The 17,680-nt window shown below is 43.9% G+C and overlaps 1 protein-coding gene across 1 annotated transcript; it reads left to right on the plus strand.

The window, feature by feature from the left end:
• The first annotated feature begins 246 nt into the window (after positions 1-246).
• Positions 247-2,967, plus strand: LOC124799050 (trypsin alpha-3-like). The gene is made up of 2 exons (XM_047262587.1): positions 247-422; positions 2,367-2,967. Exons 1-2 carry the CDS (start codon positions 247-249, stop codon positions 2,965-2,967), a joined length of 777 nt encoding a protein of 258 aa, XP_047118543.1.
• The last annotated feature ends 14,713 nt before the right edge of the window (positions 2,968-17,680 follow it).

Consider the following 17,680-nt stretch of genomic DNA (forward strand, 5'->3'; position numbering starts at 1 on the left):
TCATTCAAGGACAGATTTTTCCATAGGCAATAAAGAAGAAAGAGTTGTGTCGAGTATTCTTATCAGATTCTGTTTAATGTAACAGACGAACATTTACGAAAGTGAAAAACAAAGAACCGTGTACAAAAATGACATACTGAAGTCCACCTACTCGTACTGTGGGTTTTCCCTATCTCTCTATGACGTAAATTCGTGGGTATATATAAGCGTACACGTTCGCCATCAGCACAAGGCGCTCCTGCAGAGATGTTGCGAACTGGTTTGGTCTTAGTCCTGGTGGTGGCCCTCTGTGGCGCCTCTACGTTTCCCCTGGTGAAGCCCATCCAGGGGAGCAAGCCCTGGAGGCCTCGTCTGGATGGCCGGATCGTCGGTGGTTCCGCTGTCAGCATCTCCCAGTACCCGTGGCAGCTCTACTTCACCATGTAAGTTCTCAGTCAGTACAACTTTTAGGTTTCTAGAGGCGAAGAAGAGCAGAACAGTCTATTCCGTTTGTAAATTCTGTATGCTCGAAAATATTAAATGTTACTTACCTTAAAGCCTAGGTTGTGGATGCTTAGAGCCTGTCGCTGAAGTATCCTTAAGTATTTCAGAGCAAAAGCAAAGATGTCCCTGTGCCTAGAGAAGAATTAAACTTAATGTAACGCATTGTAGGTGACACTGGCAAAGTGACAACATCGTCCGAAAAATATTGTTCCTTACAATACGTGAGGTAAGACTAGGAACGTTCTCTGTCGTTACATACTAAAAGCGACTAATGTTGTAACGCAATTTCAAAATCTGATTTCCTATAGCAGATGTATAAATCTGTTTGTTTCCAAAATCCGCTGAAGTGCTACGTCTCTTTTATACTTTTCCAGGTGACACTAATGGATATCCAAAAAATATAGCACTGCCTTACGCAGTTCATTGTTTCTTGTCTCTACTGATAGGCGTCTGTGCGTAAAGGAGAGTTGTGACGGAACAGGCAGGCATATGTCCACGTTCAAGCGATTTAGCTTTGTGGTGTTGGGTGCCTTTTCTGCCTAACCTGCTGATCTGCAAAGAATCTCGGTTGAATTGTGTGGAATGTGCGCTTAGGATGTGAAGTGGATACTGAACACATCTTTTAGAAATACAAAGACGGGAAAAACATCGTAATACCAAGAAAGAGTTGAGTGACATAAGCGAAAGTTGGTAGGCGTCTTTAAACCTCTGAAAGACGCTGAAAGATGGTTTCTATTCACATTTTGTGCCAGTCGCGTAAGATTGGCACTAGTAGCAATACTATGAAGACGCAGAGCAGGTTTGCTTTAAATACACGCTGTAGCGGTCGTGAGTGTTACTTACCTTTGAGACTGGACGTGGTGAGTTGAAGTCAATCAAGCATGCCTTTAAGGCGACAAAGACGCCGTTATCAATATCTTACTGAGTAACGAGGTCGTGTAGTAGGGCTGCGAGGAGATGAACGTTGCTTCTGCGATATCGCAGAATGAGTTGGGAGGAATGTAGCCACTGTACACAACTGAGAGCAGCGGTGGTCAGGAGAATGTGTGGTCGCAAGAAAAACGAGTACCGGACGGCCACAAGGCATTATCATCAGAGAAATCATCACGTTCGACACGTGGCCCTTGGGCATCGTACTGCATCTGCTGCAGCAATCTAAGCAGCAATTGGCACCACAGAGACACAACGAACTGTTACAAATCGGTTAATTCAATGACATCTCCGTAGCGTGTTTTCCACTGACTCGAAACCATCGCCATTTGCGACTTCAGCGGTGTCAAGCGAGAGCTAATTGGAGGGCAGGGTGGAGGTCTGCGACGTTTTCTGATGAGAGTTGGTTGTACCTCTGTGCAAGTGAAGGCAGTGTGTCGGTTAGAAGCTGGGCGACTGTTTCCAAACTCCAAATAAACTTATGTTGAGCGAATGCTGAGGTGGATTATAAGCCCGAGACAAGCAGAAGCGTGAGAAACAGTCTAGACGCACGCGAGCTACTCTGGTTACGACTACGTCATCGCCTTCCTGCTCCGTATTGTTACACATTGGAACCCTGATATAACTGAATAAGTAAACAGTTCTCCAAACAGGACTGCTATTTTTTTCGAATCACTATCATGTTACGTGGTTCACATTTACAGTGTAGAAATTTCCTACTCCAGTGGTTCTAGAAATTAACCTAAAGGATCATGCTTTTGAAAATATTTTTACTAATTATATTGTATTGCCATGGTTAGGGAATTCCCATCCAGAAACAGGTGCAAATTTAACAACTTCAACCGGCAGGAAAATCCAGAAAACGTCATTATTTTGTAACCTAGTGAGACTGCATATCCAACGGTATGAAACAACGCAAATGTTACTGTAGCACCTTGTCTTCCTCTCGTCAGGGGCAACTACATGTGTGGCGCCTCAATCATCAGCAACACCTGGGCTCTCTCCGCGGCCCACTGTGTAGACGGCTACTCCACCAGCCAGATGCTGCTGCGCGCTGGCACCTCCACCAGGGGTAGTGGTGGCACCACCCACAACATCGCCACCGGCTACATGCACGCGAGCTACTCTAATTACGACTACGACATCGCCGTCCTGCAGGTATCCAACGCCTTCAGCTTCAACAGCAACGTGCAGGCCGTGAGTCTGACCTCGTCGGAGCCCTCTGCTGGAACGACCGTAACAGCCACCGGTTGGGGAGCCACCTCGTCCGGCGGCAGCGCCTCCAACACGCTGCTGGCGGTGAACGTCCAGATCATTGACCGCAACACGTGCAACCGTTCGTATGGCAGCATCACAAGCCGCATGATCTGCGCAGGAGTGACCGGAGGCGGCAAGGACGCCTGCCAGGGAGACAGTGGCGGTCCTCTGGTGTCCGGCTCCACCCAGGTGGGCATTGTCTCCTTTGGCAACGGATGCGCCTTGGCCAACTACCCGGGGGTTTACACCAACGTAGCCAACCTGAGGTCCTGGATCCAACAAGCTTCTGGCGTCTAAGCCATGGGTCATCATAGACAAATTTTGCTGAATGCTTGAACATGGCATCTCAAATAAACAAATAAAAAAAACTGTTATCTACTTTGAATCAAGTTGCTACCCATCAAGTTTTTAAATGTTCTGTATAACAAACATACAATTATTGCACAATATTTAATTTCAGTGCTGTTAAACTGAGCCTATGATCTAGCATTACCAGTTCACTCTTTCATATGCCTGTGCTAGGACAAATATGCTCACATGATACTCATCCAACATGACTAAGGTCAAAAATGCCACCATGTAAAAGAATACGGCCAGTGCCCAAATCGTCATAATTTTAGAGCATTCTTACAACAATTGCTTATGGGAAATTTCACACAGAATTACATAACATGTCAATCTTTTTAATTAATCTTAAAATAAAAAGTACATAAAACGAGGCTAAATGAGTATTGGGAAAGCTTTTTTCCAAAAGGATTTCTAAAAATATCTTAATTATGCTTAATATGAGACTAAAAAAACGAACCTAGACATTTAAAAAAAAAATTCTTATCTCTGTCTTATAGTGCCATATGTGAGCTAAATTTATCACACCGATAAATACTCGAAATCAAAAGTGCAATTAATACATTATGGTATTTTTCATAGTTGCATATGTAATGTACTATTCTCTCACATGGACGTGCAATGGCTCTTATTGAGCCCATGATCTGTCTAACATATATTTGCTTTTTTTTAATGTGATACATAGAAGTGCTTACTTGTGACAACGTGTGTGAGTGTAATCTCGGCACCATGTCTAGGTAAATTCTTTGCTTTATTTGTGACCTGACAGTCAAGGGAAGGCAGGATTCGGTTACGATTGTCGACGGGGCCGTAATCAATTACAATTGGTTGCCTTTTTCAGTTACACACAATTTATTTTAAACAAGTGATTCCAGACTCAACAGTAAATAAAAAATACCACACGTTATTAATGAAGTAATAAACTACTGTGTAAGTAATAGTGTTTTCAGTGAGTTACAATTTAGCAAATCGCCATTAAATACAGATACAGCAGATAATGCTTTAAAAGCAAGCCACTATGATCTCGGCAGAAGGCCTTACACGCCAGGAATGGCAATAAATTATGAATTGTTTAAAACTCTCTACAACTTACAAAATGGTTCAAATGGCTCTGAGCACTATGCGACTTAACTTCTGAGGTCATCAGTCGCCTAGAACTTAGAACTAATTACACCCAACTAACCTAAGGACATCACACACATCCATGCCCGAGGCAGGATTCGAACCTGCGACCGTAGCGGTCGCTCGGTTCCAGACTGTAGCGCCAAGAACCGCACGGCCATACAACTTACAAATTACAGGTATTGAAATGTTAAGGTAAGTCGCTACAAACACAGTAGCTGGCAACAGACGCCAGAAACGGCAGAAAATATGGTTTTGAGGCTTACTGCTAAAATACAAATACGAAATTAGAATTTTAAAGCAAATGACTACAATCACGGCTAAAGGCCTTACACGCCAGGAACGGCAATAATATTAAAAAATGGAAACCTGCTGTAAAACAGCAAATACAATAGCAAAAGTTAATTACAAAAACAAGCAACTGCTCCAGACGGTGCCACAGGAGTCGATCTCTGAGAAGATCCGGCAACAAAAACTTTTGTGAGCGATGAGATAGGCAGCCAAGAGTTCAAGAGTTGCATTCACTTCGCAATATGGTAACTCAGACTGGTAGCAGTCTTACGAATGATTAATGATAAATTTGCTGAAGCTACCTGACGTCCGATAACTAAATGCAACGATGGAACAATACGCCAAAGCCGGAACCGGCGGTCTGCACTACGTCCAGAATACTGCGTTTAGAGTGCCCAGAACGAGAAAGGAATCACTACCACAAGAGTAGAAGAACCACAGGCAGTAAACAGTAGTAAGAAGTCGAGGATAGCTAATCAGATCCGCCTTCCCCAAGCACTCTACTCGCTGCTCTTCCCCTCGGCGACACTACGAGCAGCAACACGAATCCAAGTTACTGGAGAATCACGAGATATTCCAATGGTGGAGGGGTCTCCACTTGGATTGGAATGTACTCATCTTAAAGCTTGCTGATTCCAGCTTACGACGAAGTCGTGCACCCTCGTGACCACAGCCCTCCCATCCGGCAGACTACGCGTGCCGCCAGCGGTCACGACATGTTCACGCCCTGCGCGGACTTGGCTTCTCCTCAGTTCTCTACCAAACTCCACACTCACACGACCTGGCAAAACAGCGACGTCGCCCTAAAGATAGGGCAACAGTTACTACATATCCACAACCGCCGCTGCTGCCGCTTCCGGACAGGCAACGCTTGCAAAACCGAGTGGCGCCAGTCAACTCGAGAGAAAGACAAACAACTGCAACCGTGCCAACTAAACGATACCGTCTGGCCTCCAACAGAGGGCGGAAACCTACAAACAGCACCAACGCGAGCCGCAGAACGGCTCATTATTTGATATAAAAACATAGTTATAAGCCGGCCAGAGTGGCCGTGCGGTTCTAGGTGCTACAGGCAGGAACCGCGTCACCGCTACGGTCGCAGGTTCGAATCCTGCCTCGGGCATGGATGTGTGTGATGTCCTTAGGTTAGTTAGGTTTATGTAGTTCTATGTTCTAGGGGACTGATGACCACAGCAGTTAAGTCCCATAGTGCTCAGAGCCATTTGAACCATAGATATAAACAAATTTCGGACTGTAACTGCTCTTAAACTAGCCAGTCATCTCGCATTGCTAACCCTTCATAGACGTGTGATATTCTCTCTAGATGACTAATATCAAATGTGCTGTCATGATATATGGTCGATGGTTAGGTTATTCTTCCTGGGCCTCTTGATATATCAATAGTTATTAATGTAAATCATAACAGAACATGTAAAAGGCAAATGACCCAAACCAATCAACAAAACTTTTGAATACATAAAATTGTAAACTGCACAATTTTAGATCAGAGTCAGCAGAATACAACCTGCTACACACTAGAAATTTTTGTTACAGATTTTAATTTAATTCCTTTCTATTCAGATAGAAGCCAACGTTCTGAACATATCTCAATCGTAAGCACTTACAATCGTCACCTGCAACGTGACTCATGGCCGGTAATCTTTTTGAAGGATCAAAATACGCCACAACACTTTTCTTTTCCTTGTACTTGTATTCTGCACACGATTGGAGTGTTCATCTTCATTCTCCTACGTTTCCGATGCCTTCATTTCACTTAAGAAACAATTTCACGTACAATCACGGTAATAGTAACTCGTATGTGTTTCTGCTCGAACTACCAAGAAAACAACATTTCCAGTCTACTTTGGGTGCACAATATGGCGCAATTTTATATCTGGCTTTGCTCTCTTACTAAACAATGTAACAGTTCGACCTTCGTTTACGGTGTGTGAGTGACTGGCAAGTTTTGGTGGAGAGCCAGTAGTATGATTCTACAGCGTTATAAGTTGAAATATAAAAGGAGAGGAAAAAACCAGAAAATGCATCTCGACTGTTCTTCATCAGCACCGAGTACTTCTCAAGTACATCAAAACCACAGCACACATTTTCGAGCCCCATGATCGTCCTTTTTTTTTTTTTTTTTTTAAAAAAAGATTGCCACATTATAGTATTTCCAATCCTCTTAAGATTGTATTATAGATTAAATTTTAAATTTTGATGGATTTCATACACAGACACTATATCTTATTTTATGCACACTTATGTTCATGATTGTATCTGAGTTCATTGGGAAAAATTTGATCTGCTGTATGATGGATGAATTAACAAATAAAAGCCGTAGTCGCATGGTATCCTACTACCGACATTAGTGCAGGCTTATGTTGTTTGAAAACCACAAGATGAAATTCAAAAATAAAACCAAGCAGGTTACTCCTGAAAAACTGACGCAGAAAGGTATTCGAAAGAAATATTTCAGCAGATGAGGCAAACAGGGTACTAGCAGAAAGAGAATTTCCCTCTGCAGCTGAGTGTGCACTGATATGAAACTTCCTGGCGGATCGGTCCGGCACACAGTTTCAATCTGCCAGGAAGTTTCAAAAAGGGTACTGTTTGTGGGGTCCTGCCCGCTCGTCTCTTTCAGGATGCCTAAAGGATGCTGCTTTCTCGGATAGCTGTAAAACAATTCAAGCAAATCACATTAATAGCTTTTATTACAATAAAGCAGATTGACAATACTTGAGTTTGGTTTACAACGAGTTGTCGCAAGTGATGAGCGAAATGCAAATAATCTATGTCCTTCGCTACAGACAATGTCCAAACAAGCAATTAATATAAGGAACTTGTCTCAGTAAAACAAACCCGCCAGGGTAGCCGAGAGCGCTAACGCGCTGCTTCCTGGACTCGGGCAGGCGCGCCGGCCCCGGATCGAATTAACGTCGAGGGCCGGTGTGCCAGTGAGCCTGGATGTGGTTTTTAGGGAGTTTTCTACATCCCGCTAGGTGAATACCGGGCTGGTCCCCACGTTCCGCCTCAGTTACACGCGTCGCTGACATTTGAAACACGTCCACACTATTTCACGATTACACTAGACGCACACAGTTGCGGTACACTGATTCCATCCTGGGGGGTACGGAGTGGCGGCAGGAAGGGCATCCGGCCATCCTTAACACTAACATTGCCAAATACATTGTAACCATGCCGACCCTGCGATCGTTGTGGGACTATGGCGTACGTGAAAGAAGAAGAAGAAGAACCTGTCTCAGTAAAACAGTTAGGTCTGATGGCTCTACAGGTGCTGTCTTATAGTGTCCGGGTCTACTAGTGTGCGACTTACACTGTCCGGCCAAGGCTGGCAGGTTAAAAAAAAATGGCTCTGAGCACTATGGGACTCAACTGCTGTGGTCATCAGTCCCCTAGAACTTAGAACTACTTAAACCTAACTAACCTAATGACATCACACACATCCATGCCCGAGGCAGGATTCGAACCTGCGACCGTAGCAGTCGCACGGTCCCGGACTGCGCGCCTAGAACCGCGGGACCACCGCGGCCGGCGAGGCTGGCAGGAGCCACACTTATATTCTCTTCTTGTAGAGGCCGCTCTTGTCGTGGTGATGTCCTAATCAGCTTGCTATTGGCTGACGTCGTCTCACAGTCTTCTCTGCTCTTGTGTTCTTCATCTTCGTGTTACGCCAGAACACTGTTCGTAAGATAGAATAATTTAGCGTGAAAACAAAATGCGAAACTAAACGCTATTAATTAAATCTTTATTAAAATATACGTGGAACAGTTGTCTAGATCACATGTATATATTGCAGAGGTTAGGTTCTCATTACTAAAAGAAAATGAGTTTCATACTTGTTGAAGCAAAATATCCATTTTACCGGATCTGGGCTATCCAAACCATTACTTTATACACAATGCGATCTTTTGTATAACTAATGCAAGAGACATTAATTTAAATACTCATTAATACCATCAGAATTGCCCACTGGTGACATTCATTGAAATGGGAATTGGCACACGATTTCAAACGTAAATTTATCGTTTTTTGCTATCATTGGCCAAATTCTGAATGACACTTCGTAGGTAAGATTTCAAAGCGAGAAGATGTGTAAAAAACAATGGCGCATTGACAGTCTATTAGAACAAGAACTCAGTGCTGTGCGGGGGTATACCTCCATGGGGTTCCTTCGACATTTCAAGAATTTTTCACATTGTTGACAGCCACAAGTCATGACCGCGTATCTTGCTTACTTCTTTCTTCATTTATGGGGCAACAAAGGAATAGTAGGTTAGTTTTTTTTTTCAAAACGTGAACATTAAACGAATTATGGACATGATTTGAAAGTTGAAAATGTAACGAGTAAGAATCAATACTAGTACGCAAAGAGGTATTGTTTTCGTAGTTCCAGCTTCATGAGCTATCGTCACAAATACTGTAAAAGAGGATTTCTCTTCTTGGTTCTCTGATTTGTATAACCAAAAAAGAAAGTTACATTTACAAGGGAAAGTGAGTATATTATATGATCAAATGCGCATTTAATGCCAGAAAGAAGTTTGAAAATGCTTTCCTGGAGCTATATTATTGATATTTACTATTTAAAACAAATGTCGCGTGCACTTTGCAACAATAAAGAATGAAAACCAATCATAAATAATCACCATATAAAGCATGGTGTGCTAATGTTTTGGGACATCTAACATGGCATCGCCGGCTTCAAAACAACGTGCAGCACAAGCCTGTACTGCCGTCTCCCCTTATTTTTGTCTTCATGATTTTTGGCGCAAGTTATTAGTTATCTCAGTTGTAATTACTACGCTTTCGTAAAATTCAAATTTGAAGGACAGTCTTCTGATCATCTGATAAATTCAGTTGAGCTTCCCTTAAAATTTACTGTCTGCATCCACAATTTTGTAAATCTATTAATAATTCAGGATTCAGTAGGTGAAGAAATTTTCTTTCCTTTTTCTTTCTCTTCACGTTTTATTACATTCGTAAAGTTGAAGTTGGCTTATCACAGACTTTAACAGTTTGACACCAAAATACAGGCTGATCCCAAATACATGGCATGTACATTGGTGATACATTTTCGATTTCATCTTTTTAGTTAATTACAATAATTAATTCGCATCGGAGACAAGAGCCATGCAACACTAGGCTGCAGGATGTTCTTCATGTCTCTGGCGTCCGCTTGGGCTGCAGTAGTTGTCGTCTTACTGTCACGAATTGTAGCACTATCACTCTCGTCATGCAACATAAGAAAAGAAACACTGTTGTACGAAGAATAATAACAAATAACATAGCCTCAAATAAACGTTGACTTTTTTACATTATACATCAGTAAATTTACTATTATGGTTTCTCACCTGTAGCACTGTCCTATAAGAATAATTGTGAGAGAGCGGTTAAATTTTGTTTCATTCTACAGTTTGGAAGCATTTTGATCTCCATCAACCAAAACTATCTTCAGCTCAACTATATTCCCCAGAACATGAATCTGCTGACACGTCTTTTCTTGCACCTGCCACTTTAATTAGATCTACACTCACCTTACCTTGTCTTTGTGATCTATCTCATAAATGTTACTACCTGACATAAAAAGGATCGTAACACAACACAGTAAAGCATCCTGGACCATCTGAAGACCGTGTTTGGGAGGAACGGTTACAAGGAAGGGCAAATGTGGTAGGCTGTACGTCCCACACCTGCAGCGCCGGCGGAAACTGATGATGAACCTCAGGAGGAGGCAGCCTTGGCTATTATTCCGTTTTGTGGGGCCTTTACCGGAAAAATTGGACGCATTTTACGTAAACACCAAGTGAAAACCATCTTCCGTCCTCCAAGCAAAACCAAGATCCTTCTTGGTAGTGTCAAGGACAACGTTGGTCCACTTAAATCAGGGGTTTATCAGATACCTTGCCAATGCGGGAGTGTATACATAGGTCAGACCATTCGTACCATTGAGGACCGATGCCGAGAACATCGACGGCACACTTAATTACAACAGCCCAGTAAGTCGGCAATCGCTGAGCATTGCCTGTCGGAACTCCACAGCATGGATTATTACCAAACCAAAGTCCTGACACAGACTTCCAAATACTGGGACAGTGTCATCAAAGAAGCCATAGAGATCAGAGTAAGGGAGCCACAACTAAATCGCGACAGCGGTTACACCCTTAGCAAGGCGTGGGAACCCGCGATCACGCAGATTAAGAAGAGAAAGGATATTTCCCAGAGTGTACCGACTTTGGGGGAGGAGGGAAGAATAACGAGAGCGGTGCCGGCAGACCCTCCTGAAGGAGAAGACCTAGCACGCAGCGCCCAGACGGCGGGAAAACGGACTCTGTACCTGGACCGCGCGCGGGGCGCGGACTTCACTGACTCGTAGGAAGCGCCTGAGGGAGGAGGGAGATTGTCCTGTATATACCTGGCGCCGGCCCACCGCCGGTCAGTACATCAGCGCACCTGATGATGGCAAAGTAGTCGACTGCCGAAATATTGTGTCCTGTGCAGGCTGTTCACCCGAGATTTATTTCGTCCTGTGCAACATTGTTTTAATATTTGCACCACACTATTTCCACCTTTAATCGTGCCTATTAGCAGCACAGTCCCATCCAGTACAACGGCCTTTCCCCAGTTATGTGCGACACTTCCTTTCGTTCGTGCATGGCGATGACTGGTAGCTTTTACGAAGTACTGCACATGCAATATGTCACGATTCGATTGTCCTGCAACTCGTAACCCAAAGGCGATGAAAGTTGCTTCCCACATATGCACTATTACCGCTCGCATCTATTGTTCCTAATTCTGTTTTTGGTACACTGTCTCTATTTAATGTCTACGATTACCTCTGTACCGAATAGTATTGTCATTTGATGCACAAATGAAAATTCCTTATTTGCAAATCGTTATCACAGTTCAATCTGGCACAGTCCAACCCGCTGAAGTTCTCTTTCGTAACACGTGACACTACCTTTACTTAACGTAGGTGCAGTTAATGTCCACAAGTTTCTATTTTTGTCCTGAAGAGCAGAGTTCTGTCACACAGCAACACAGGCACAGTTTCTTCATCAAAAACAATTTCTTCGCTTTTCCATTACTTTATCCGGAGATTGCATTAATTGAGTCATGAATGTGTCAATATATGCGACCGCCCCCTATTGTTCATTTAATATTTCTCTTGACTGCCGGCGAAATGAGGAAAAGGGGTGGCAGTTACTGAATTACATCCAAAAACAGAGACGCGGACTTAATTCTACAGTGTGCTTGAATAGACATACGCACTAATTCCTATGCTTCCATTTTATGATATATCTGAAATGGCAAAAAGTCACTTAATCGAAATACGATTTATGAATGCTTGAGACAAGTAAAGTATCCCTAGCCTGTTTCACACAGTCTCACATCACTCATTCCGATACTATCGACGGTCACCTTGATAATATTAAACTTCCACGTGGCATTAATAATGGCCAAATCTGTGCAACCACTTCTTCCATTCGCTGCACTCGTCAAAATCTTAATATACGAATACTTCTTGAACAACTTACACTTCCTCCAATACTCAGACGCAGCCATTCCGTTGTCGCCTGCCGACAGTCCATCCCTGAACTGCTTCTGCTTCATCTGCCCTAGCGACAGAAACTAGCAGGGACTCCTCGCCTGCTGTCGCGATCTATTTCTTCTGGAACCTTCCACAAGGCCAGAGATATGCTATTCACCGGAAGTAGTCGGTGGTTATCGACTGTTCTTAAGGGTATCGATAACAGCTCTATTGCGATACATTTCCACATGCGCTCCGTTTATTGCCCGTAGAACGTCTAGGGGATAGTCAGCTTCTATCTGTGTCTCCGCCAACATGTCTCCTGTCACTGCCTCTACAGCACTTCGTGTTCGATATATACATCGGGAACTGGTGCACTGAACACTTTTGTCCTTAATGTAGCCCCCCCCCCCCCAAAAAAAAGATGAATTGTGGGCGTGGTGACCGTGATGTTGGACCATACCGATCCATCTGTCCAGAAAGATTTAATACAAGACACAGCAGTGACAGCATCATTCCAAAATTATGCCACAACAGAGAGTGAAAATAAATCAGACGCTGTCACCTGTATGCATTGATTTATAAGATTACCGGTGAGAGAGCGGTTAAATTTTTCTACATGTGGTCTGACAGCGTCTGATTTGCAAGAAGCTGTATATGCATGTGGTAAACTATCCATAAAATACCTTACGAATCAAGCTACCATTTGCAACAAAATGGCTTGCAGCATCTAGCGTGGATCCTTTAAAATAAATGTTTGTAATCAGGAATAGGCCCGACCGATTGGTCATGCGGTCTAACACACTGCTTTCCGGGCGGGAAGGAGCGCATGGTCCCCGGCACGAATCCGCCCAGAGGATTTGTGTTGAGGTCCGGTGACCCGGCCGGTCTGAGGATAGTTTTTAGGCGGTTTTCCATCTGCCTCGGCGAATGCGGGCTGGTTTCCCTTATTCCGCCTCAGTTACACTATATCGGCGATTGCTGCACAAACAAGTTCTCCACGTACGCGTACACCACCATTACTCTACCACGCAAACATAGTGGTTACACTCGTCTGGTGTGAAACGTTCCCTGGCGGGTCCACCGGGGGCCGAACCGTACAATAACCCTGGGTTCGGTGTGGGGCGGCGGAGGGGTGAAGTGGACTGCGGTGGTCGTCCTGGGGTTGCGGACCGCTACGGCTGCGGCGGGGACGGAGCCTCTCCGTCGTATCTAGGTCCCCGGTTAACATACAATACAATACAGTCAGGAATAGATTTTGTATTCACTGTATATAAGACGTGGTCAGGAAGTATCTGACAGCTTGTGAGAAAGCTGCAGGATAAGTCATGGTAGAAATAATTGTTAAGAAAAAAATTCCTTCCGTTGCTCCTTTTCAGAGTTAATTAACAATGGAGTTAACCAGTCAGGCCGTTGCGTGTGCAAATTTAAGCAGCCTGCCAGATACAATTAGTGTCAGATTTTCTGAAAGCCCTGGTGCTAGCACATGAGACTGCTCATCGTCTGGCTCGGATCCGATCCTTACTGCCGGCCCATGTCCGATTTTTGAATCACTCTAGTGTTCGGTTTTAGGAAACCAAAACAAGAACACGTTTGGAGACACTGTCTCTGGAGGGCCGCTTGAATTTACGCTCACAGCGGCCTCAGGCTAACTTCAATGCTAATTAACTTGGAAACGTCGCACAGTATTGAATTTTATCTTGCCATTTATTTCTCAGTAGAACCTACATACAACACACTTACAAGCATTTCTGCAGACTGTTGCTGACCGCGCTGCATACCAAACTCCTGCTGCTCCGTGCCTGAGTAGTCCGGCCTCTCAGTAATTTGGCCTACATTCGGCTTCCAGTCGCTCAAGCAGGAATGACGCACACAACAGTCAATTATCGTGAGCCACAATGTTGTTAGTTGATTAGAATGTTAGACAATGCTACAAATGTTTGAAACTGGGGCTCTGTGTACAGTTCAGTATCGTTGCTACTGAGGGGAGACATGTTACGCTAACCTCAAGTAGACATTCAATATGTTACATAAAAAGAACTGAGACTGTTCACGTAATGCCATTGCTGCTGAGCACATTGCTCGACGAGCAATGTCTATGGCATCAGACAGAAAGAAGATGTTATTCGACACTAAGCAACCCATAAAGGAAATCAAGTTGTGAAAAGGAAGGTTTTGCGAAAGAATGAGAATGAGGAACTGTTCATAGGAGGTTGATAAACAATTCAGTAAAGCAGTTCCATTTATTGTCTCGATAATAAAGTGTAAAGCAGTAGTATTTAACAAACGGCGGTAATAACTTGTTTGTAGCAAGGCAGGGAGGAATAAGAGACACTACGTGCGGCAGCTGACAATCACAGTGGAAAATCGCTCAGATTACGAAAAAGTTGCAGAAGAGATCGTGAAGAGGAAGTTCACAGACGAAGAAGATTTAACTGCTGATGTCTTGAACAGTGTTGATGAAAGAGACCTCTTTTATAGGATGCTGACTTACTGAACATTAGCTGCCAAGAACGAGAATGAAGTCCATGGGTGACAACAACAGAAAAAGCGTGGAACGAAAGTGGGAGTCATAAGCTACTGCTCGTGGGGATTGTGAAATGCCATTATCCACGTTATTTTCAACACAATGACGAAATACGCTACCAGTGCAATACTGGGCTCAGAAGAAATCTTGAACGGGGAGCGAAATTTTCACTCGATGGTTTCACGAAGTATTTGTACCAGCTGTGAGAAAAGAGTGGAAGAAGCAAAACTTCCACTGAAAGGTAACCTCGTAATTGACGACTCTCCCATTCATTCTTCTGATGTGACTCTCAAGTTGGTTGGTATACAAGCACCCTTCCTTCCATCCAATGTAATAGCGCTGATCCAATCTATGAACCAGGGAATTTTGGAATCAATTAAACGTCCCTATCGAAATGCACTTCCTGTCTCCTTGGTGAACGAACATGAAAACGACTCTAGTGGGGCTATGTTGAAAGTGTGGCAAAAATTCACTTTACGAGATGCTGTTTTCCAAACAGCAAAGGCATAGGATAAAACGAAGATCGCTACCATAATGCAGGACTGGAGAAAAGTGCAGAATTGGAGCCAGTACAGAACGACAGTGGTGAGTTAGTCAATTCACAAACATTGGATACTGACACTTTGTAGATTGACAAGTCCCACAAGCTTCCAGAGAAGCAGAGACTGGTGGTGAAGATGTCGCTAAGCGGTTGAATAAGGAAAACTGTGAGACAAACCAAACTTTAAGAGATGAATAAATAATCTAAAGCAGGGAGGAAAGTGATTATGAAAGTGACGAAGAAGAGGACATGTTTGGAGAAACATGAAGACTTTTCATACTACTGGTCCTGAAACTTCAGACATCTTCCGGGAATGACTTATGCAACAACCAGATAAATGCTGTGCCGATGGAGTGCTTATAAAGTGAAATTAGAATTATATATTAATAGGTTCAGCTGCTGACAGGCGTTGATATATATCAACGGGGACAGGTGAAAATGTGTGCCCCGACTGGGACTCGAACCAGGGATCTCTTGCTTACACGGCAGACCCTATATATATATTGCATTTTGTTCGTTGTTGATCGTTTGTGTTTGGTCGTTGCACACGTCACATGACATCCGTTAAAGTTCGTTTGTTGATCCTTCCACTCAGTTCTTTATTACAGAGGTCAACCAGCACTCTGACCCAACACTCTGAGCTACCTTGCCGGCGCCCATCTGAGCCACCGAGGGCACAGAGGATAATACAACTGCAGGGACTATCTCGGCCACTCCTCCCGCGAGACCCACACTCTCACCTACCCAGCACACTCATTACTCGTGGAAGACATTCTTACCAAGTCCCTTAAGAGTTCGGGTAATATGTGTGCATCCGCACAGAAGAAGAAGGTCATAGCCAGTATTGCCAGAACTATATACACTGCTGGCCATTAAATTTGCTACACCAAGAAGAAATGCAGATGATAAATGGGTATTCATTGGACAAATATATTATACTAGAACTGACATGTGATTACATTTTCACGCAATTAGGGTGCAGAAATCCTGAGAAATCAGTACCCAGAACAACCACCTCTGGCCGTAATAACGGCCTTGATACGCCTAGGCATTGAGTCAAACAGAGCTTGGATGGCGTGTAAAGGTACAGCTGCCCATGAAGCTTGAACACGATACCACAGTATCAAGAGTAGTGACTGGCGTATTGTGACGAGCCAGTTGCTCGGCCACCATTGACCAGACGTTTTCAATTGGTGAGAGATCTGGAAATGCACTGGCCATTGCAGCAGTTGAATATTTTGTATATCCAGAAAGGCCCGTACAGGACCTGCAACATTCGGTTGTGCATTATCCTGCTGAAATGTTGGGTTTCGCAGGGATCGAATGAAGGGTAGAGCCACCGATCGTAACACATCTGAAATGTAACGTCCACTGAACCCACCGATTCAATATTCTGCTACAGTGATTGGGCCTCGACCAACGTGAGCAGCAATGTCGCGATACGATAAACCGCAATCGCGATAGGCTACAATCCAACCTTTATCAAAGTCGGAAACATGATCGTATGCATTTCTCCTCCTTACACGAGGCATCACAACAACGTTACACCAGGCAACGCCGGTCAACTGCTGTTTGTGTATGAGAAATCGGTTGGAAACTTTCCTCATGTCAGCACGTTGTAGGTGTCGCCACCGGCGCCAACCTTGTGTGAATGCTCTGAAAAGCTAATCACTTGCATATCACAGCATCTTCTTCCTGTCGGTTAAATTTCGCGTCTGTGGCACGTCATCTTCGTGGTGTAGCAATTTTAATGGCCAGTAGTGTACTTATATGGATATGCTTATAAAGTGGTTTCATGATGAAGCACGCGCCGTCACGTGTTATCATTGCGATAACTGAAAATTCAGGACATGTTTAACAGTGTGTGAAACTACTGTCTATTTGCACATTCAAGGGCTAAGTTTTCTATGAACGTGAATGTACATTTGGGCTTAAGAATGAGTAGTCCCTATGCGTTAAGCTAAATTTCTAACACTATCAATAATGCGGAACTTCAGCTAATCTGCCAATATATGTGCAAGGAATGGCCGGATTAGCGAGAGTCTAATATATACACCGTCCAGTCACATTAATGCGACCGCTTGTGAAGCGCCCGGACTGCTGCGAGACGTGCACTAAGGATACTGGAAGGTACTGACGGGGATGTTGAGCCATGACGTCTCCAGTGCCATGACCAGCTGCTCCAGGAGCCTCGGATGAGGATCCATGGCGACTACAGCCCGATCGAGGTGGACCTACACATTCTCGATTGGGTTTCACTCTGTGGAATTAGATGGCCAGGGGAGTGCGGTAAACTCATCCTGGTGCTCTGCGACCCACGTACATGCTAGGTGCGAAAATAAAGTAATGAGAATGATTTTATTTGCAAGATGTGGCAATCCTGCAGGCTTGCGAAGGCACAATATATTTGACCTTGGTCTATAAGCTGCTTCTAGTCCCAGTGGCACATCGATGCAACTGCTCAGTAGTGAGTTGTGCTGTAATATGTTAACATGTGTTTGTGTCTCTCGTCACGGAAATGGAAACTTATAATATTGCGCAACGGTATGCAATTTCTTTTTGCGTTAAATTGCGTGAAAACGCTACGACAACTTACGGTAAGCTTCAGAAAGCTTTTGGAGAGGAGGTTATATCAAGA

The sequence above is a fragment of the Schistocerca piceifrons genome, chromosome 5 (assembly GCF_021461385.2).
Source record: "Schistocerca piceifrons isolate TAMUIC-IGC-003096 chromosome 5, iqSchPice1.1, whole genome shotgun sequence".
NCBI classification, from domain to species: domain Eukaryota; kingdom Metazoa; phylum Arthropoda; class Insecta; order Orthoptera; family Acrididae; genus Schistocerca; species Schistocerca piceifrons.